This window comes from Rattus norvegicus, chromosome 13, assembly GCF_021556685.1.
Source record: "Rattus norvegicus strain SHRSP/BbbUtx chromosome 13, alternate assembly SHRSP_T2T, whole genome shotgun sequence".
Taxonomy (NCBI): Eukaryota; Metazoa; Chordata; class Mammalia; order Rodentia; family Muridae; genus Rattus; species Rattus norvegicus.
In genome coordinates this window covers 109069880-109092555 of record NC_141546.1, presented here as the reverse complement: position 1 = coordinate 109092555, position 22676 = coordinate 109069880, and the positions used below count along the sequence as shown (strand labels likewise).

At 41.5% G+C, this 22676-nt stretch overlaps 1 protein-coding gene and 1 long non-coding RNA gene across 9 annotated transcripts in view; one reads left to right on the top strand and one right to left on the bottom strand.

The window, feature by feature from the left end:
• Positions 1–2146: 2146 nt before the first annotated feature.
• Positions 2147–22600, bottom strand: Cd34 (CD34 molecule). 2 transcript variants are annotated; one of them, NM_001412747.2, is given in 8 exon segments: positions 2147–3819; positions 4348–4512; positions 4718–4770; positions 5005–5161; positions 11916–11996; positions 13377–13645; positions 14273–14443; positions 22500–22600. In NM_001412747.2, coding segments are annotated over 8 exon segments (990 nt in total). In that variant the 5' UTR covers positions 22579–22600; the 3' UTR covers positions 2147–3804.
• Positions 21378–22676, top strand: part of LOC102550245 (uncharacterized) — a 33866-nt gene continuing 32567 nt past the window's right edge. For 3 of the 7 annotated variants that reach the window (XR_015636317.1, XR_015636315.1, XR_015636319.1), the window contains exons 1-3: positions 21378–21406; positions 21572–21670; positions 22317–22423. This is a non-coding gene — a long non-coding RNA (uncharacterized LOC102550245). Of the gene's footprint in view, positions 21407–21571; positions 21671–21932; positions 22011–22316; positions 22424–22676 lie in introns of those variants that run through there. The other 4 variants (XR_015636320.1, XR_015636316.1, XR_015636321.1 and 1 more) reach the window with 2 other exon arrangements.

The following is a 22676-nucleotide window of genomic DNA, read 5'->3' as shown; positions in this document are numbered from 1 at the left end:
CTTTCTTATACCTCACAGGATGGCCTACATTGATCAACAATTAAGAAAAACCACACAGGAGTTGGGGATTTAGTTCAGTGGTAGAGCGCTTGCCTAGCAAGCGCAAGGCCCTGGGTTCGGTCCCCAGTTCCGAAAAATAGAAAAGAAACAAAACAAAACAAAACAAACCCCAAAAAACAAAAAACAAAAAACAAAACACACAGATGTGTCTACAGGCCAATCTCACTGAGGCAATTCCTCGAATAGGGGGCTGTCCTTTGGTAGCTGTCATAGTTATCAGGTCAACTCTTAAAATATCACAGCGATTGTCTTCAGGCTTCAGTACTATCTAAGGTTTCAATCTCTACTAAGGGTCTTGGAAAACACTGAAGAGGAAGCTATCATAGTTCTGAATATTACCAGAAAATGTATGTGTATTTTTAATGAGCTAAATATTTTGCTGTCTTTCTCCTCTTCTAGAGTTCTATGAATGTCTGCTTTTTCCTATCTTTAGAGCATCGGTCATGCAGAGTGTCTTTGATAAGACTTGTTGAATGGCTAATTTAAAATAGAAAATCCTTGGACTACGAGTAGGTTTATGAGGAAATGAGTAGCATCCTATTCCAAAAAAAAAAAAAAAAAATTAGCCTATCCTGGAGCTTATGCCATCACGAGGGGACATAAGCTTGATTTATTTATGAGAGATATAAAGAGGGTAGCATGCTTATCCAGACTTGAAGGACACTTTATAATGAATGCAGAGCCTCATAGCCTCACAGGGTTTTTGTTCTAGGCTCAGGACCTGCTAGACTTTTGGGTCCTGTACAGTATGTATTGATGAGATGATGCAAAAATGTAGTTCTAAACTCACTTGGAAACATGGCACTGGCATCAAAATACCCAGTTAAAGAAACCCAGAAGCCTCCACAGAAGAGCAGGACGCTAAGATGAAAAGAAGCCTCACATTCAGGACGTCCTTCCTATATCCTCGGTGTGGGTTTGCTGTACACAAGGAGCTGAACTGAATGTATCTTTAAAGTCCTCTCCACTGTTACCTTACTATGCTTGTGTGTATATTAATAATGAGATAAACTGGACTAGACTGTTAAGGGTAGGGTGACACCAGAGAGGAAACCCAAAAAACACAAAATATCAGTCCTGAGGCTGAGTAGTGGTAACCCAGCAGGGCCAGCAGGTGGTGCCATTGCTGCGTCATGATTTTTAGGCCAGATGAGAAAGTGATGTTTAGGAAGCAAATGAGGTCTTTAGAGTAAGCTGCTAAAGCATCATGGACGCTGCTCCATCTATCCCCAGAACATACACACCTTTCCCCTAAAGCCTTTACCCTCAAAAACGCAGAGTAAAATGGGCCCGAGGCCCAGCTACTCTTTTTCCTCCCTCTAATGTTTCCAAGGACTCCATTCCCAGCATCTATTACTTCCAGACACCACTAACAAGGGCCAGACCGTTGACGATGATAGTGTTGTAAAACATGTTATCAAATGGAGGCTAACTAGACTTTTATGTTCAATCACCATCTTGCTTTTCTCTGATCCCCCTAACAGCCACCTCATTTTGGGCAAAGATCAAGCCTTGTCCCTTAGTTTCCTTAATGCTAGGGAGAAGTTTCCATTAGGGAAGTTAGACAAAATAGGGGTGTTCTAGAGGCCTCTGAAAGTCTGGCAGCACCTCTTCCCCACCTAGAATCTGGTGTGAGCAAGTGTTTATATATGGCTGTAATCTGGGATTTGGTAGCCAGATCCAGAGTAGACCTCACATAGTCTTGGTTATGCTATGAGCTGGGTTAGAGGATGCTCAGAGGATAGTTCAAAGCAAGCCTGACCCCCCCCCCATTTTTCTATATTTTGCATGCAGCCACTCATGTGCCTCTCTTCTCAGAAAGATGTTTCTGAATACCCAACATGCCTCACCTTTTTGAAAGAGCATTACAGCCTGCCCTTCTCCCTACTATCGAAAGTTTCCTGCCTCTCTGCCTCCCAACATGGAAAGAAGTTTCACAGAGTCACAAGTTCTGGGCATCCTGGCTGGTACCTGTGTCCCTCCCCTATGCCAGTCTCCTCCTTGGTCCACCTCCCCCTTACTGCCATGCAATAGTCCCAAGCCTGATATGGAAACCAGTCAGTTAGCACACTCATAGGGCCACAGAAAAGATTTCATCATCACTTTTATTACAACATTCTCACCCATCATGTTTATTCAGAAGAAAATACACCCAGTCCTCTTATCTCTGGAAAGTTTTGTTCCTAGACATCATTAAAATCAGTACCCCTGTTCTCCCCTTTGGAAAAATAAGAGAAAGGGCCCTGGGTCAACCCCAGAAGAGGAAGCTTACAGTCTTTGTAGATATCCGAAAGCTCTGATCACAAAGGGGTATAAAATGGTGAAGGGGTTTGGAATAGGAAAGGCACAGACAGGAATCTGCCAGGGGACTGAAGCCACAGCTCCCCCAGGAGTCAGAGGGAGGGGGAAGTCATGTAGTTTAGAGAAGGCCAGGGGCCTCAGAGCAAGAGGATTCCTCTGAAGAGCTCAGGTCAGGAGGTTTAGCTCAGCTTGGGCTGGTAGTTCAAGCCTGTAATCCAAGCTACTTGGAAGCCTAAAGCAAGAGTTTAAGTTTAAGGCCTGCCTGGACTATATAGTTTAAAGCAAGCCTGATCACATATATGAGACCTTGTCTCAGAATAAAAAGAGGGAGGAGGGCTTGGGATATAGCTCAATGGTAGAGCACTTGCCCAGTATGTGTGAAGCTCTGGGTTCAATCCCAAGCAACAAAATAAAACAAAAAAAAAAAAAACACAGAGGCTCAGTTCAAAGTCTAATTCTACTGGCCATCTATGTTGAACCAATGAGAATTTCTGTGTGGGCCCAAGAGATCAGGTTGAGCTCTAAAACATCGAGCAGGCTCCAGACAGAAAGTTGTCCTGGCCTCTGCAGACAGACATTCAGGAACAGGTGAACAAGAGAGAAGTTGGTGACTAAGTCCACAGTGTCTTGAGGTTACAAGGGATATATTTTTTAAAGGGATGTATTTTAAGATAGCACTTTTTCTGGCTGTATCCTTGCAAGGGAGCACGTGTCAGTGGTTACCTTGGTTTCTCCAAAGTAGGGGAAGATCAGTTAAAAAAAAAAAAAGCCAAGTTTCCTGGGGAAAAAACTGTAGCTTAGAAAAGCTAGTCTTCTCGAGAGTTCCTGTGAAGAGGTGAGAGAGAAGAGGATCCAAGGCAAGTGATACGCAGCCACCAATCTTCTTGGCAGCTCCTCTAGACCTAGGCTTCTTCCCACCACAACTTGACCCAAAGGTCAGAGATTGGGTTCAAGAAGCTGAATGTGCAGAGAGAGGGCAGTTTATCTGCCTCTCCAAAGGTGAAGAATTCCAGGAAGAGTCTCAGAAGTGTATGTAGTAGGAGAAGGTTGGACATGAGCTGAAGGCAGCATCAGTCAGAGACAGAGATGCCACTTCCCTGGATACCACCCAGTTTTGCCCACCCAGCCAAATCACAGTTCTGTGTCAGCCACCACATGTTGTCTTGCTGAATGGCCGTTTCTGGAAGTGGCCTGGCCGGTCCCGTTCTCCTGAGCCCCTCGGGTCACATTGGCCTTTCCCTGAGTCTCAGGGGAGGTCCCAGGTCCTGAGCTATAGCCCTGGCCTCCACCATTCTCCGTGTAATAAGGGTCTTCACCCTGGACAGTATAGAAATAAAGTAGCATTATCTGGTAAGCAGGGTTGTGAGGAGAGCACAAAGGAAGTAGGAATGGGAGCAGAGCAGGTACAGCTACATGTGAAGCCTCTTTTCTTCCCAACAGCCATCAAGGTTCCAGCTCCTAGAGGAGAAAGGACAGAGGAAAGGCACCACACCATGTCAATGTGGCTTATTAACCAACCCCATAAGAAACCAGTCTCAGGGGCAGAAGAGCCTCCCCAGTAGATACCAGCCATTGGCAAGAATCAACCTTTAGCTTTTTCCCTCCCTCTATCCAGAACACTTTAAGAGTAGACTTCCCCTCCATATGTCCCATGTTTGTGAGTAAAATGACACCCACATGCCCAATTTAATAACCTATTCTCTTTTATCCAACCGAACTATCTAGGATAAAATAAGTAGATGACATAAATCAGCTGTGACGTTGACTAGCAGATGGGCTTGCCCCAATTTACCCTTTTACCAATTTGTTGCATTATATCCCTACTCTTTTGTAAATACAATGTCTTCATGCATGCATATCCCTATGTCAAAAATAACCAAATATATCTTTTATGGTATTTCTCCATCTCCCTTTCATGACATCTGTGGCCTCCCCCAGAAGTTCATTATCTTTCTCATTTGCTTTCTCCTGTACCCCCAAACTGACCAGCCTTTCTCCTGTGGGACTCCAACTGCGGCGGTTCATCAGGAAATAGCCGGTGGTGCCCAAGATGGCCAGCAGGACTCCCGAGGTAACCAATGCAATCAGAGTCTTTCGGGAATAGCTCTGGTGGCTCCCAAGATCTTGTTTATTGAAGCTTTGGATCCCCAGCTTAAGGAAAATACAAACAAATGGCAGCATGTCACTCGTGAAAAAGGAATTCTAGTGAGAAGCCCAGACTACTCTGTATCCCTTGATGGAACTCCCTGATGAAGACTGTCAGAGGATGGAAAGAAGGAAGGGGATGCCTGAAGAGATCGCCACTTCCTCTCCTGACCCAGTGCTTCCTGTGAGATGCATCGTCTTGTGAACATACCTTTCTCAAGTCAGACTGGTGCTTTTCCATAAGCTGGAGTTTGCTGGAAAGTTCTAGAATTAGAAACAGGGGTTGTTACATCTAGAAGTTAATCCAGCTCATATTGAACTATCCTTTGATGTTGTCCTAGAAGCTTTTATCCAAAGTGGTTCTTTTCAGCTAAACTTCTCTTCCCAGCACCTGTGGTTTCTTAAGCTGAGGTATGGGAGCTCCAACCAGGATCTTCTAACATGAGCCCCATTTAATTTCAGCCCTAGTCAATCCAAAGCCCCCACAGTGGACCTTACCTGTGCTATTGGCCAAGACCATCAGCAAACACTCGGGCCTAACCTCAGACTGGGCTAGATTCAAGGAGCAGACACTAGTACCAGCGTCGGCCTCAGTCTCCTCCTTTTTACACAGTATTTGCATTAGCTCTTCTCCCCTTTCCTTCTTAAACTCCTCCTGGGAAGAGAGAAAGGAAAAAAGAAAAAAGAAAAAAGAAAAGAAAAGAAACCAAGAGGTGAAGTTACTAGTAATCCTGAACCTCATCTAGAGTCTCTGGTAAGAATTCTGACTCAAGTCACATTATTATGCCCTCCTCAAGAAATCTTTCTTTCTAGAATTCCAATGTAAAGCATCAATGCTACCTTATGTGCAATAACACAGCAAGAAAAAAAAATAAGATGTGAACATACAAACAGGAGATATTTCCTTATTCAATAATTGCCTGTATATGCATGCTGCTCAAACTGAATTCAGAATCACCGCCACCACCAAATTAATGCAATAGTGACTATTTACTGCTAATTAATAACAAAAAATCATTTGCTTTATTGTTACACCAGCTCTAAATGATAGTGAAAAGCCAACAAAGGTGAGGCATGGAGGAAAACCTATGAGTAATGGCTACACAATCTCCTGGAAGCTCCTTCCTTCTTACTGTCTCAAGACTATATTGGCAAGCCCTGTTCACAATGACATATTGTTTCCTTTGAAAACATAGAAACAAGTTTAATGAGATTTCCATGTCTTCCTTCAGGTTGCTGATTGGTCTACAGGACTCAGGAACTAGGGAGATAAGCTCCCATCACTTTTAGCAACTAAGTCTCAGGAGTTGGAGGCCCTGACCATATCCTTCAGAATGGGCTCTCCCACTGCCCAGGAATTACTGTGGAGCCTCCTATCACAATGGCCTCCCTCACACAACCCAAACCAAGACTTTCTCTAGTTTTGATGGCAGATGTCAAAGGAGAAAATGCTTCATAGATCTGATAACATTCCTGTTAGGAGAAAACTGCTGAAGCTTATAACCATCATCAGACCTGAGCCTTCTGGAGAAGGCCTCCTGTCTGGAGGCAGGTCTGCTGCCCATAGTGAAGTCCAAAGGTCTTTACAGTTGGAAGGGAACCTGGGTATTTTCCTTTTGTTGAGATCTGAGGGAGGAAAACCTTCTTTGTGCCTGCACCAGACAGAGTCAGGATTGACCTTAGGCCCTCAGGGATTACAGAGAGCAGTAGGAAAATAACTGGGTATGAGTGAGGCCAGAAGGACGTGGCCTTATAAGTTCTCCACTTGGGCAAAGCACCTTCCCTAAACCATGCTCTTCAGGTTAGGGGAGAGACTACACATAATGACTCAGGGCTCTTTATGAGTCTTTGGTTAAAGTGTTTGCTTCTTGAAAAGATGAGGGGCAGGTCTCCCACAGAATCTAAATAAAATCTAAACAAAATAGAACCTTCTGTTTTTCTCCAGTGCTAAGAAGCTGTACTTTGACAATATAAAGTCATTCTAACATTTATCAAGCTTGCTGTCATGCACTATCAGAAAGAGTGTGTGTGTGTGTGTGTGTTGCCTGTTTGTCTGTATGTGAGGATATGGTGGGAGGTAAGAAAAGAAGCTATGAATTCCACATGATCAAGATTCTTGTCTATATATATATATATATGGCAGTTAAAACAAATGTCCGTTCCTATGGCTAATGCTCAATCTTAGGTACCTTTCACACCTTTATTTATTTGGCTCTTCCAGTATTATAGAAAGTGAGTACTGTAATTCTTCTATTATTTTATTTTACAGATGAAGAAACTGAAGCACAAAGACTAGTTAACTTAAGAAAAGTATAACAAAGCACTTAAGTTTTCAGAAGAGCAAAAGAGGGCAAAGACACATCCAAATTGTGTTAGCAGAAATGACTCGGTATGCTTTGGTAAAGCCGTTGGGGAAGTGGGCAGGAGAGCATGGAAGCAAGTCTGGTGCGTGACAGTCTGCCTAGCCCCACTATAGCTAAATTAAGATGAAAAGACCCTGAAGACCCTATCATCTCTGTTTTGCTGCATGCCCTGCAAGATTCAACTCAAATCCCATGTCCTCCAGGAAGTCAGTCTTAGCTTTGGCAAATTGGACATTAATGTTTGTTCTCCAATTTTCTAGAACCTTTTCAAGTCATCATCTGAGTTCCTCATCTCTAAACTGACTGTGTGGTGACCACTATAGTGATGTATAAAATATTTAATACACAAGGATTCTAATTGGTACTAAACAGTAGATATTACTATTTTTACTAATGATCATAGTTCTCATTGTAATGCTTAGGGATGCAAACTGTGATTATTTTCTGCCTCACTGTTGTCATTTCTCTCTGACTAAACTGTAAGACTCCTGAGTGCCCATGTAGTGAGGGTGACGGTGCATGTTATGTAATTCTGAACCAATAGTGCACTTAGTATTATACAAAATAAACAAAAGAACTAAAAGGTTGTTGTTGAGCCTAACACCCAAGTGGATGGCCTCTCCCTAGCTTGTTGGATTAAATTCAAGGCAATAACAGTGACCAGCCTCCCACTCTGGGATCTACCAGCCCCAATGAATTGTGTTTGTGCTGGAGAGGAGCAGGTGGATCCTGAACAAAACACAATGCTTCTCCGGATGCTTAGGATAAACATCCTCCCCCAGGAGACACTGCGGCAAACATGAGAGAGTGGGCAGGAAGAAGCCACAGAATCACCATTTTGTTTGTGAGAATCACATTTAAGAGTTTCTAACTACATCTGTGCACACATTACTTTCTCAAAAAAAAAAGAAGAAGAAGAGGAAGAAGAAGAAGAAGAAGAAGAAGAAGAAGAAGAAGAAGAAGAAGAAGAAGAAGAAGAAGAAGAAGAAGATCACTAACCTTTCTAGAGGAATATCCTCAAATTCTAAATATTGGGGTGGAGAAGAGGGTACAGGCATATTTATAAAGAATCTTTGAGATATTTAACAATGCTAAATTTCTAGGATAAATTGTCCCCCATTGTGTTCTGAATAGATTTTTTTGGTTGGTTTGTTTGTTTGCTTGTTTATTGTCAACTTGACACAAGTTAAAAGTTATTTGGGAAGAGGGACCCTCAATTGAAGAAATGACCTCATAAGTTTTATCTTATATGGTTACAAATAACCATATAAGATATGATTGTATGTAAGAGTTGTATGGTTACAAATAGTAAATATAACAGACAGGGGCACTAAATAGATAGAGTAGTTTCAAAAAACATTATACTTGTAGCAAAGAACTTGAATTGATACTTCTCTAGAGATACAAATGCCAAGGAGCCCATGAAAAGATTTTCAATATCACTAAGCACCAGGGAAATATAAATCTGACCATAATGAGATAACTATTCACATCCATTAGGTTGGCTGTGTATTTAAAATGGAGAGTAGAGGTGAGCAGGTGCTAAGAAGGATGTGAAGGAACTAGAGCCCTTGTATAATGTTTACAGAAATATCAAATAGTACAGCTTATTAAAAAAAAACTGAGATGGACTGGAGTGTATAGTGTAGAGAACTAGCTTAGTACCTACAAACACCTGGATTCAATCTCCAAGAGTGCAAACAAAACAAAAAAATATGGTATTTCCTCTAAAATTCAGAAATAAAATTACCATATCATTTAGCAATTATAAAGCTTGGGATTTACCTCAAAAGTTTATATTAGGGTGCCATAAAATGTGTTCATATGTGTTCATAGCCACTTTGTTCACAATAGCCAACAGATGAAAAACAAGTGTCTACCCAATGAATGAGTGGACAGACAGAATGAAGTACACAAACATAATAGAATATTATTAAGTCTTAATTCAGAAGTAATTTAATCTACTCATATCAGTACCTAGAATAACTAAGTTCATGGAGATAGACAGGAGAGTAGTAGTTGCCTGGTGGTGGGGAACCATGTCATAGGAAGATATACAGAGTTCTAGAGAGATTGGCTGCAAAGTCTAGTGTCGATGTTCAACATTAGTCAGATTTAATTAGAAATTGTAATGATAGTACTTTTCCCGCTGTGGGTATTTTAACCACAATTAAAAATGTTGAATTCCCCTGCACACGTGACCATAATATAAGAAAATAAAGCACTCTTACATTTTAGAAATGATCTTGAGAATCTTGACCACAAACACTAAATTAAGCAGATAGTGAAGTGGAGAGAGTGGGAATTAGACCTGGGGAGACATGATGCGCTACTATTAAGGACTCTGAGGTTAAGCAACATGTTTGAAAACATGCTATCCCTTAGCATGTGTAAGATGCTCAGAAGCAAAGGATGCAGAACAGAAAGAGAGTGGGGAGTTAATGTTACAGAATGTATATATGAAAAGATTTAAATGGACCACACAGGGAGAGCTAGCTCCTTGGTGTTCATCATACACCTTGCAAAATGAGGGCTGGGAAGGCTGAGAACCTCATACACAGTTATGTTGAAGCTTGTATTAGGTAGGTATTGGTTTCAAATGTGTTATGCAGGATGTGTTAACAGGGAAAACCAAATCCTTTATGTTCCTAATTTGGGGCGTGGGTACGGCTTGAGTCTCCCACTAGTATAGTGGTTCTTAAACTTCTCAATGCTGTGACCCTTTAGTACAGTTCCTCACATTGTGGTAACACCCAATCATAAAATTATTTTTGCTACCACTTCATAACTGTAATTTTGCTACTGTTATGAATTCTAATGTAAATATCTGTGTTTTCCAATGGTCTTAGCCAACCCCCATGAAAGTATTCTTTGACCCCCAAAGGGGTCATGACCCGCATGTTAAGAACCTCTGCACCAGAAAAGCCAGTAAGTACTTAAAAGCCCTCTGACACCAAAGCGGACATGCAACCTATGGCCGCTAGGAGGCACTGTGCCCTTTGCAACAGACTATTAAACTAGCAGGATTCAAGGAAGGGAATCTTGAAACATTGGGAGCCAGGGCTAGAAATTCTGGATCCAGAGAAAAATTACCCCAGGAGGGCTCCTAGGGTCTTGGGAGGAAGAGCTCTGAGGAAGGAATGGGATGGACAGTGTTGGGAACACCGGAGGGTGACGACACTTCACGTGTGTTCTGTAGTGGTAGACTTTGTGAAGTGTGGAAGTCTCGTTATTGGCTCACATGGAAGGGCTGCTCTATCCAGACCCTGATAACAGATGCTCCACCAATCTCAAAGGAACACACAGAGAGTTCTCTGGTCAGGAATGAAGAAGACTGACAGCACAGACCACAGATAGAAAGAGTAGTTCTTTCTGGAGTAACACTTATCTTACAGGATGACTCCAGTTATATGTGATCCTGAAAACAGCAGACTGATGTGAAAAATCTCTGCAGTTGTCTCTAAATCCTGAGCGCAAAGAACTAGCATTCTGGTACAGACCTGGCACACACACACACACACACACACACACACACACACACACACACACACGAAAGAATACACCATTAAAGTAGGCAAACTAAAAATGATGGGATTATTTTTCCTTATCTTCAATCGGTAAGGTTAAAAATGTTGGCATCAGACACATATGAACTGTTGCTTGTTCTTTGCCTATTTATGTTTACCTTAAATGGTTTTGAAAACTGCACTGAGTTATTCAATTCTAAAAACTTGTATCTATAATTTCTGCCGCTTTTAAATGCTCTAAGTTAAAGGATTTTTTTTAATATGTAGTTTAAAAAGATTTGTAAGTCAGAGGTACCCACATGATAGCTTCAGGTAAGAAACCAGTTATTTGAGTAGCCAAAATAAATAAGGCATGTTCCCTATAGCCTAAAGTCTGTCTAAACCATGCAGCCAGCTGTTACCTACAAGTTTCCCTTCACTGCATCCCCAATTTGTAAGAAAACATTTTACTGTAAAAGAAAACAGCACTTTTTCTTTCACATCCATTCTTTCTCTAGGGGAACAGGATTTACTGTAACACACAAAATTCCCATCATGCCATATACATTCTAACCAATGCAGTCTGACAAGAAAATGAAATAAGAATCACTATTGTTTTAAGGAATAAGAAAAATGATAAGTCACAACAGATACCTTGGTATTTCACTTTAAAAATGAAAAGGAATCAACTAAGAAGCTCCTAGAATCAACAGATCCAAGAAGGACACAACTGAAGATAAATATTCAGACTCCAATAATTTTCTAATATCTACACAATAGTAAATTATAATATATGTTAGGATATCCTTGTTTAAAATCCATTAAACTTATACTAAGCAATGTTGGGGATTTGCCTCAGCAGCAAAACACTTGCCTAGTATGTACAAGGTCTTGGGTTCCATTCCTACCCCAAAGAAAAAAATATATGTTGAGGGGAAGTGGGAACAAATAGGGAAACATTTTAAATAAAAAAATGATAAAAGATATAAATTAAGACTAGAAAAAACCTCAAGGATTTCAGACAAGTTCCTATTCAAATTTGTGTAGCTTTTTAAGATTTTCTTTTTAAAAAAAAGTCGTGAACCATACTTTTCTGGTATTATTAGGAACGATCTGACTTGTTGAATATTAAAAGCACTATAATATAAAAACACAACAAATTTAAAATTGACAAATAAATACCTCTGAAGTACCATGTCATATAAAAACTTAATATAAACATGAGAATAAATTCAGTGTGTACTAAAGAGTTACATGTAACCCTTTTGAGTTACATTTTAGTTGAATGGTTCATATCTGGGCAATGACAATAGAAAAGCAAGGTTAAATCTGACATCAAATAATAACAAAATTTATTTTAAATTGTTTTTGCCATTCTTGCTCACTAGATGGGGCCTCTGACTGCCCAAATCCAAGGCTCAATATAAGAAATAGCTTGACTCTGCTAAGAATAATTCTTTATTCTGAGGAGGCCAAACCAGGGTAGCTTCAGAGTTTCAGAGTGGTTGGGGGCTTGAGAGGAAGACCAGGGCCAACTTACACAACTAGATGCTTCACTTAGTTCCAGGCAGATGCCCTGAGTAAATGGCACTCCTCGGATTCCTGAACATTTGATGTCTCCCTATAGTAAAAGAAAAACAAAATGAATATGCAAGTATCTTTGCCCCCCATTTCTTCCCCACCTCATTTCTGACAAGGTATTCTCTTGAAAAGTTTAGGAGAAAGGAAACTGGAAGCTAGTCAGATGCCTAGGGATTTCTATTATTTATTTAGTTACTTTTTTGAGACAAAGTCTTATTCTATAGCTCAGAATTCAGCCTGTGCTGGCCTCAACTCATAATTGTCTTGCTTCAGCCTTTTGGTTGTTGTGATTTCAGACATGCCCAGTGAGATTTGAAATAAAAACTGATCACCCCTTACTCAACAAATTCAGAATATAAAATGCTTGAAAATCTAAATCTTTGTGATCTCTAACGTGGTGCTGAAAGTGGGAGATACACACTACTGACTTTTGAGTGTATAAAATTATTGAAAAGTGTGTGATATAAAATGACCTTTAAATTATGTGCATATGGTATATATGAAGCACAGACAAGTTCTATGTTTTGATTTGGATCTTATCCTCAAGATATCTCATTATATATTGTAAAGTCAGATGAAATATCACAAAGTAAAAAATCTGGATTTTCAGATAAGGGCACTCAGAGTGCAGTTACAGTGTTTGTTCCCACCTCATAAACTTCTCTCATGAGAGAATCAAGCCTTTTGTTAACAAATCTAGACCATAAGCAAGAGGCTATCTGCTTATCTTGGGAACCTCTGTTTTAGGTGATGTTTAAAGGAGAAAAGAGGAAATTGTTTTGTTTTTCTTTTTAGTCAATTGCATGCAGACAATGGAGTGGCTGGGCAGCTGTTGGTGACACCTGTTTTTCTCTTGACCCCTAAGAGTCTTTGCATTTATCTGCTACCTCTTTAAAAACAAACAAGAACTAGGCCCCTGGTGCCTGTCTGTAGGCCACATGCTCTCATGTCCTTCAGATTGAAAGCTGTGATTGCCACAAGCTCAAAGCCAAGAAGGTCAGACTGAACTCACCACTCCTATGTGTCCAGTTCTCAGTTCTGCAGGTCACATCCTTACTGCCATTCTGTGTCTGGGACAGCCACTAAGCCCTCACATACGTGAAAAATACTGTGCCCTAAATATTTTCAGAAAGACAACCCCAGTAGACAGTGGACAGATACAAATATTCCCAAAGGGAAATGGTGCTTCTGAAGAGTCAGAGAACTAGAAGGATCTCTAAGAATCTCTCCAAAATGCAAAACCTAAAGCACAGATCAGACTTCTCACTATACTCTACTCTCTCCTCCCCATCTTCATCCTGACTCACCTTTCTAGCAATGTGGAATACATACATATTCCATGTTGATTCCAAGATACCTAAATCTCACGCTCTTATGAGCAGTGAGGCATAATCTGCCATTTGGGGCCCAACTCACCCACCTTAATAATACTTGGGACAGAAGATGATGTGTGAGCACATGGCTCAGTGGTTGATATCATCTCAGAGCTGACATTATTAGGTGAATAATCAGAAACATTGACAGACGGCAGGCTGGTGTTCCAGGTGGAGTGTTCCACTTCTGGAGTAGAAGTACTGTCTGAAGTAGTAGGCAGTGTGACGGTTGGGTAAGTCTGTGGTTGTGAAAAAGTGTGTGGAGTTCCAGAGCCTGAAGGGGTCCCAGGGGTAGCTGTAAAGTTGACCGTGGTCTCTGGAATACACCAAAACAGTATGTATGCATCTGCACAGTACACTCAGAAACAATCTCACTTGGTGGATTTCTGCACAGAAGTAGGAATTTGGTGAGGTTACTTTATATCTTAATCCTGACCCAATTCATTTCAAGTCAGCCGTTAGAATCATAGCTATAATATAAAACAAGGGTGTCCGCCCTTTCATTAACATTGTAACATCATGTTATCAGACAAATATGTTGGACCTCATTTGTAGCTAACTTGAGATGCTTGAGGCCGCCAGGTATCAGATTGGACATACAAGATCTAGAATGTAGCCAAGGTGCCCTCCAATTCTGAAACCGAAAATTTTATCCTACAGAAGACCTTTAGTTAGTTTGAACATAGACCCACCTTCTACCACTTAGAAGAGAACAGAGATATCCATCAATGGAATCTAATCTGATGCTTATAGCAGCTGAATTTAGCATTAATATGAGTTAGTCCTATTCCGGACCCACTTGTCATGTATGGCGTACAAATGTTTTCAACATGGAGAAAGCTGTTTAGAACTTATTTAAGAATACCCTTTCTTAAATCATTGGCTTGTATGACCCCATCTGTGGTGGGAGAACAGGCTATCCCAGCTGAGTACTTCTGGTTACCTGAGATGGCTGGTGTGGTCTTATTGCTATCTTGACCAATCAAGTAGTAGTGGCTGGTACTTCCAGGGATGCTAGATGTGATACTTTCCTCAGTGGACTCATTTGTAGGAACTGGTGGAAATACTCCTTGGGTAGAATTCTCCGAGGCAACAGAAGTCAAGTTATTTAGATCTGTGAACCCAGAGGTTACAGGGAAATAAGGACAAGTTAGAATCCAACTTTCTCGGAGCCTCATGGCAGCACCTGATTCGACTTCATGACTTTAGGTGAATGGACCGGAACATTCCCTTCTGCCCGCAATAATAGAAAAACATTAATAATATGTTCTTAGACATCAGACAAGTTTCCTATTACTAGGCTTTCCATAATGAAATATACTGAACAAATAATTAAAAACTGTAGCAACACAGAAATATAAGTCAATGTCTGTAATGTGTTTAGCAAAATACCAAGATATGAAATATCACTTATATAAACATTACAAGGATTGAAAATGTGAGAGGCTATATTTCTAGCTCCATTTTACACACTTTTGTTTTTTGGTCAAGTTCTATTCAATATATTAATGATCATAAATAATCTAGATTCATACTTTCTCTGTGAAAATCTCCTTACATAATTTTTCATTCTCAGTCTTGCTCATTTACGAATGTCAGGACCTTCAAACCCATTTCTTTAAATGAAGAACTCAACTTCAGTGAGCAACCTGGAGATTCCTTTCAGGAGGTTCTAAGCTGGAACTCACCTTGATGGGAACTAAGGCCTGGTTTCTCATTCTTTCTCATAGGAGAACAGAAAGCTTTGCTAGAACCACATGTTTTCAAGCATGCACGCCTCAGTTTAATCCTTAAATATAGGCTATTTTTACATGAATTGTCAGGAAATCAAACTACTAAGTTAGAATGATTCTTGATCTATACATTCATATTCTTCTATATATTCTTAGACTTAGGAAGGAAAACCTTGACCTTGTACCCTATGTGTCCCAAAGCCTGTTTTATTTCCTGTATGGGCAACCCAGGATGACCCTCCCTTCTAGAGCACACTTTGGAGACTACAAGTCTTCATACACCTTGTCCAACAGCTCTTTGCTCACATCCAGACCTGCATTAACCTGTGATGTCCTAAGGGTGAACTTCAGTATCACAATGGGTACATCCATGGTCCAGGGTATATTTGTATTCCTATTTGGTTTAGATACAGAAGCCAACCTAAGCTACTTCTTTATTAAGATAGGACCCCATCAATCTGACCCTAAGTCATGAATTTATTATAGGAGCAAGTGGTGGTAGCATTCATACAATGAATTAAAGGAATCATATTCTCAATGTATCATTCTAAGATATCCCTTGAGTTCCCTTTGAAATCCTTCTTTCTGCCCACACCCTCCTTGCTCCACTCAAACACGTCAATTCCTGGGAATCCCATCTGGTCTAGGCTGGCCCAACCCCAAAGGAAACCAGGCCTGGCTGAGATGATGTCATGCTTTTGAACCCCTCCCCCAAGGGGCCTCCTTCACCCAGACAAACAATTTTGAACTTTTCCAGATGTGAAGAGAGACCCGCTGCTAGTTCTAAAGACAGAGGTGCCTGTTCCAGAACAGTGAATCAAGTCCAGATCCAAGCTAGCCATGGACCTACTGGGGATGGGCTCCCAGCTGTAGCAGCCTCATCCCTCCCACTCTTTGGCCAGATTGCAAATGAAAAGAGGGCCCAAGACAGATGTATAGCTCCAAACCTAGGGTAAGCAGCAAAGCTTTGAGGCTACAGGAACAGAACAGAGGGACAGAAAGCAAGGTTAAGTGAAGAGCTATATAAGAACTAGCTTACCAAGAGAGACTACCATAGCCCTAGACTAGGAGCTACTCCTGACTTACAAACTATAGCACAGGTCCTTCTGTGATACATCACTAGGCCTTAGCCTATAGGGCTCTTTTGCAGAACTAATGGGTCATAAAGGAAGACTCTACTCAGGCTGGCAATGTGTCTCTTCCTTCTCTCTTTCTACCTATATCTACTACCTTAAACTATCAAACACTGGCCTTCTTTCTCCGAATTTCTGATTCCCATGCTAGAAGGGAATAAGAGAAGCCTACAGTCCCTGAAAGCGTTTCAGATGCTGAAAAACAAGGAAGGAAACCTTTCTTCCATTCCACATGGCCATGAGGAAGAGTTCTCTCTCTCTCAATCCTCAGGAAGATAGATTAGCTCTGAACTAAGTAAAATCCTGCTCCTAAATTTAGTTCCTAATACGCCCTTTGCCACCTCAAATACTCTATTTAACCTAGTCATTCTAGTAGCTCTGTATGTATGTCTACCACATATGTACCAAAGGGGACCAGAAGAAAAAGTTGGATCCCCTTGAACTAGAGTCACAGAAGGTTGTAAGCTGCCAAACAGAGGTGGAGCCTGCATTCTCTGCAGTAACAGCGAGTGCTCTCAATCCCTAAGTCATCTTTCTAGCTTCTTCCTGTCAACCTTCACTTAACAAACTTGGAACAAGACAGGAGACAAGCTATTGGCAAGCTTTTAAATGAGGATTTACACCAACATATATAACACCAAGAATTCATTCGTGTAGTGAAATTCACATACTGACGTTACAGGTACTTATGTAGGTAATACAATATTAATGTAAGCCTGGTTATCTTGATATTCCAGTCAAAGTTGAAAAATAGAAACAGGGAGAAACAACAGCTGAAAACTAAGAAACTGAAATTTCAAAATGAAAGACAGACACTTGTATCATGAAAGTTAAAGTTATAAGGGTAGGTGCTCTGACGAAGCAAAGGCATGTGGACTATACTTTGAAAAAAATTTTACTCAATATTCATAAATTGGAGATTTATATTTTATATTCCAGTTTTGGTAAAAAAAAAGTTAGATATTCTAAGTTGTTACTTAATAACCAATTTTCCATACATTCTGGGTCTAATTTTTCCAGATATCTTTAGTTTTAGAGTTTGGGGGGTGTTTGTTATTTTGTTTTGTTTTAGAGCGGTGTCATGTAGCCCAGGCTAAATGATACCTCATGCAACTCACTTTAGCTAAGAATGGTGTTGCACTCCTGTTCACCTTGTCTAAAACTCCTGAGTGCTGAGATTACTGGGGTGCACCAGGATAGTTTTAGTTCTTTTTCTGATATTTTCTGATCTCCTTCTCTGCCAGCCCCTAGCCAGTACAACAGTTCTGAATATATCTGTAGTAAAGTCACATCCCTGAGAGGTGAGCTACTGGACTACCATTTTGAAGGCAGAACTGCCCAGAGACAGAGAGACCAACCCAGCCTTGTAGATAGATGCCCCAGGTGCTTCTCTCCTGTGTTCTAGCTGTATGGCTCCAAGTCAATTGAGAACTTTTAAACTTCTCCAGTAAAATGAAATCAAAGTAGGCCCTGACTCCTGGTTGTTCTGAGGAACAAAGAAGGTGAGGAAATACAAAGTAGCCAGACTGTCTGGTCTTTGACTATCGTTATGAAAAGGCCCTTCCTTCTGCTTTTGCAGAGCAGAACTTATCTCTCTCACTCATCTGGCACAAAGTCCCACAAGTCTCTTCCTCAGGAGAGGTTTAACTGTCTTTCTCCTGACTTAGGTTATAAATTTTCTTGAATGTCAAGACTTTTTTTTTTTAAGCATACATGTGTTTTATTCAGGATGCTTAGCAGATCCTGCAATGCTAGGACAGACAACAGGGTTGAGCAGTGTTACTCACTCTCACCACCTAGAACATTCTTGTCTTACTCTGATACTCTGTGGTTTATTATTATTTATTACTATTAATTATTATGATTAATGTGTGAATGTGTGCGACAAAGAGATTGGAGGGAGAAAGGAAGAGGAAGAGGGAGAGGGAGAGGAAGAGGGAGAGGGAGAGGGAGAGGGAGAGAAGTGCAGACAAGGGTGTACCACAGCACACATGGAAGCCAGAGGATTTACAGTTATTTTTCTCCTACCATTTGTGTTCTGGGAATCAAACTCTGGTCCTCAAACTTGTATGGCACATGCTTTTACCCAATGAGCTATCTTATTGGCCCTAATGTTCTGTTTAAAGAGGAAATTTATTAAATTAGGGAGTGACTGTGTAAAGATATCCAATTATCTCTATATAATGAGGAAAATTCTAGAATCCAAGTCACATTGTCAAAGACCTGATTTTATTTCATCCAGATCAAGAGTTGGCAAACTATAGCTCCTAAGGCAAGCTCTGTGTTGGGGTTGATACTGTGTGGTCAGTCAGTGAGTCAAGCATGTCATCTATTTTTTCAAGTGTCATAAAATCATACAAAGTCACATGCACCGAAAGCCAAGATCCCCAGATCCCAAGCCTGAGATGCTTTTGGTCTTGCCCTTCATTAGCAAGGTTTGTAAACAAACCTCTTGGAGACTAATTTCACTCTCACAGTAAGTGCATTTTTTCTTAAGCACCACAAACATGTAAAGGATCATAAAAAGTTCTGAGGCAAACACAAAATAAGGGATCATCTGACTCCTTTTCTCTTTTAGGCCTTAGCATTGCTATGATTTACACAAATCCCTCTAGGACTGGGGCTGACTAGATAGGTCTTCAGGGATTTTCATGAAAACTGAATTCACCTTGGGACAATCAAAATAATAGGAATTGGACAATGATTAGAAGTTAGAAAAAGGCTAATTTCACAGTGATACAGGAAGAGAACTAAATGCAGTTTGATTGTTTTTTTATAGGGTGAGCTCATTAGTAGGTAAGTGAGCATTCAAAAAAAATCATATTAGAGTCACTTCACACCTGTTATGCACCACGAGTTTGAGTCATTGCTGGACTAGAACAAAGGGCTTGACAGAAACTTTCCTTAGTTTCAGAGATAAGGCAGAGTTGTCTGCATAAACTGGCCTGGTCATCCACACTGCACTGAAATTTCCCCATTATATTCAAGTAACTTCTGTGGATCCTCAAGAGGCTTACATTTCTTCCACTTGCCTTTCTTTCATTTGTCTGGTGTCATTCATTCTTGCATGGCAGCTTAGTGCCATGGTCACTACTATCATTTCTGCAAGTCAGTCAGCCAAGCACCATTTTCTTCAGTCTCCTGGAGTCCTTCTCTGGCAAACATGCTCTGCTTGGGCAATTTTAAAAGCATGGAGTGAAATTTCAGGTTAGCCAGAGGAGGCCGTGGCACACCTTGAAATCTTAGTTAATACTGTGATAATGAAGCTATTCTATAAGAAATCTCCTTTAAAGCTTCCAGCTATGCAAGAGCTTCACCCTTCTGTGTCTACCTTGGACTCTGGAGTTCTTCTGCCTTAGTCTTTTGACCCACACCAACATAAGACTCCACTTCCCACTTAGCTACCCTGCCTGCCTTTGAACATTGAGAATTTGTCTAACATTCTGAGATTTCTCACCCAAAGAACTGTTTACACATTTTCTTAAGGAATGGAGCAAACTACCTAGAGATAACCACTTTTCTAGGAGGCTTGCCTTTATTTTCCACTCCAGGAAGCAGCAGACTTCCCACTTAAGCCAGGAGGCCTTTTCCTTTGCATCATTAGGGAAATGATTCATTCCCTGCCCATCCCAAGTGTAGGTCCAGGAAAGTACCTTGCCAGGCTTTCCAATTTGTTTGGATCCCTACCCTACCCCACCCCAAGATACATGCCCATTCTCCCTGTGGCACAGCCAGGACACTTGATAACAAATTTAAAGACACTACGTTTCTATGTTTTAGCCAACATAAGAAGAAAATATTATCATTAGAAATGTCAAAGCCTCTCCCTATCAATAATATGTAAATTTTGCCCTGGCTACTATGAAAATTTCTTTTAGAGGTGAATTTGTGTCCTTTTTTCTATGCCCTCATATTTTTTTTTTAATTTGCCACATTACAGGACATTTAGTCAAATGAACCGAAGTCAATGAGAGAAGGAAACACAGGAACTGGAGCCTGGAGCTGGGGATCACTGGAAGAAAGCTTAGTTCCTCAGGGAGCATAAACAGTGGAATCTGTTCCCTCTTTGCTTTTTTTTTTTTCCAGGATTTTGTCCCTAACTTTATCTACAACAATTTTGGCACTCCTTGCTCCGAGTTTTTGGAGACAAAGACCACTCAGGAAAGGAAAGCAGTAAGGGCAACTCAAATGAACAGGTCCAAGGGGGTGGAGCCAAAGGGATAAGGGAGAGGTCTAGGCTCTTGCCTGCTTATCAGCCAGGCAGTACTGCTGACCAAGATGAAGAAGTGCATTTGCAGAGGTTGTGGAGCCTGGTCTAGTCCTTCAAGGGGGAGCACTCCAATCACTGAATTACTTGGCAGTTCCATAACTCTTACTCCTCCTTACCATGTAGCAGGGAGTAAAGAGTGGAGGCTTTTCCCTTCTGGAAAAATATCTGATAAAATTATTTTCCCTTTTCTTTTTCCCTTCTTACATGCAGCCCCAGGCAGGATATTGTTGTGGGATCATCAGATTCAAAGAATCCAAAGGAAGAAAAGAAATGTGAGCAGGGGCTGGAGGTAGTGTTGGAGTAAGGGAAAAGAGGCCCTGGGGAGGGATACCCAGGTAAAAAGGATTCTTAGTCACCTGATAGACTTTTAGGTCAGCTGGAGCACGAAAGTGTTGCCTGGTGGTTACTAGCCACAAGTCAGACTCTGGTCACTAATCTTTCTTGCCCCTGAAAAAGTGACGCTTGTGGTCGTCTGGTAGGTGTTTACACTAGCTTCTTGTGGGACAGAAGAGACCTATCTCTTTAGAATGAGTTTCCATTCTATACCAAATTTCCCAGTAACAACAGCACAGTTGTCTACTGTGGGCATTTAAATTACATAAGTCATTGGTTTAATTTATTCCAGGACAGAAAATAGTAGTATTAACAAACAAAAGAATCCCAACACAAACCCCAGGAAGTTCTTGGAGAAAGTACAGAGCCTTGGTTGGCTTATAAAGTCTAGATGGGTTGGGAATGGCAGCCCCAGCCCTGCCCTTTACCCTAAAGCTGAGACACCGATATTTTCACCGATATTTCCTCAAGGTTTGCAGAGGTTCGTATGCTCTTTCCACCCTGCCCCCTTCAGCCCAAGACAAGGTTGACACTGGCGAGCTGAGGAAATAAGAAAAGACAGCACTCCACCCAGGCTTGGGTCAGTGCTGAGCTAAGGAACCAAAAGAGTAAGTACAGAGCATCTGATGAGGACTCCAGGCCATGGTCACCCACCTGTGCACAGGGTGGCATCATTCTGGGCATTTTAGTCTAAGCAGTTTTACTGCATCTAAATGGACATGTCTGGGGCTGCCAATCATGTGAACCCAGAACCTAACTAAACTTCTCCTCAGCCAGCTCTTTTTGGAGTGGACCCAAAGGCGACTGCACAGAAGACTGGAAGCAAAGAGATCTTGTGGGTAGATCTAGGTCACTCACTCTACAGAGCCATGGTGAGTGACCTTTAAGGTATACAATGGGGATTTAGGAGCTCCGAAGGGTTAAAAGCAAAATGAGTAACTCACAACACTGAAAACCTCTAAGAACACGAGTTGGGATGAAGAACAACACCCTCCCCCCCCCAATGCAGTAAAGTTTGCTATAGACAGAGCAAATACTATTTTTTTTGCCAACCTAAGAGGGGAAGCGCTTAAGAAGTAAGAGTATGCGTGGGCAGCAGGAGGTGTCTTGGCCTGTCCACCAGCTTTAGACTCTGAAAGGAAGCAGAGCAAGAAAATTCCAAAGAGCAATGAATGTGTGTGCATGGGGAAGACTGGTGAGCAGAAGGACTTGGTGTGTACACCAAACCACCTCCCTACTAGCATCTGCATGGTTTCTGCAGGGGCGACTCTAGCTTTCTAATCTGAAATTTAAAATTGTCCTATTTTTTCTCTGCCTCTTCTTTATTCCAGACTCCTCCACTAACTTCCCTCAGTCCTCCTTGAAGGTTTCCTGGCCCTTACTGGGAATGGCTAACCTCACAAATTCTTTATGTCCATGTCCTGGAAACAATAGGTGTCTGGACCCTTCTCTGGAAGCCCTTGTTTTCTCAATTAAGGAGAGTTACAGAACTTTTCCTTCCTTCTGTCTGCGTTCTAGCTCCAACTTTGAGCTCTGCACCTTCAGCCACGCAGAGGAGCTGGCATCACCGAGCACTGAGCACTACCAGAGTAAGCTCACACCTAGTTCCAGCTAAGGATTCCCAGGTGAGATCAGCGGCCGGGGTCTTCCCTCCTCCCGGCCCATAGCCTGGCCCTCTGGCCCTCAGCTGTTAATACTCACGCAGCAGACTCATCAGGCAGAGAGCTACCCAGCCCCATGGTAGCAGGAGACCCGCGCGCGCGCCCCTGTGGACCGGCATTCTCACGCACCGCTCCGGAGATGCGCTCGGTGCAGGAGGCGGCCCGGCGCGGGACGCGCTCCTCCGCCCTGCGCAGGGGTGGGGGATACTGGCTCTCC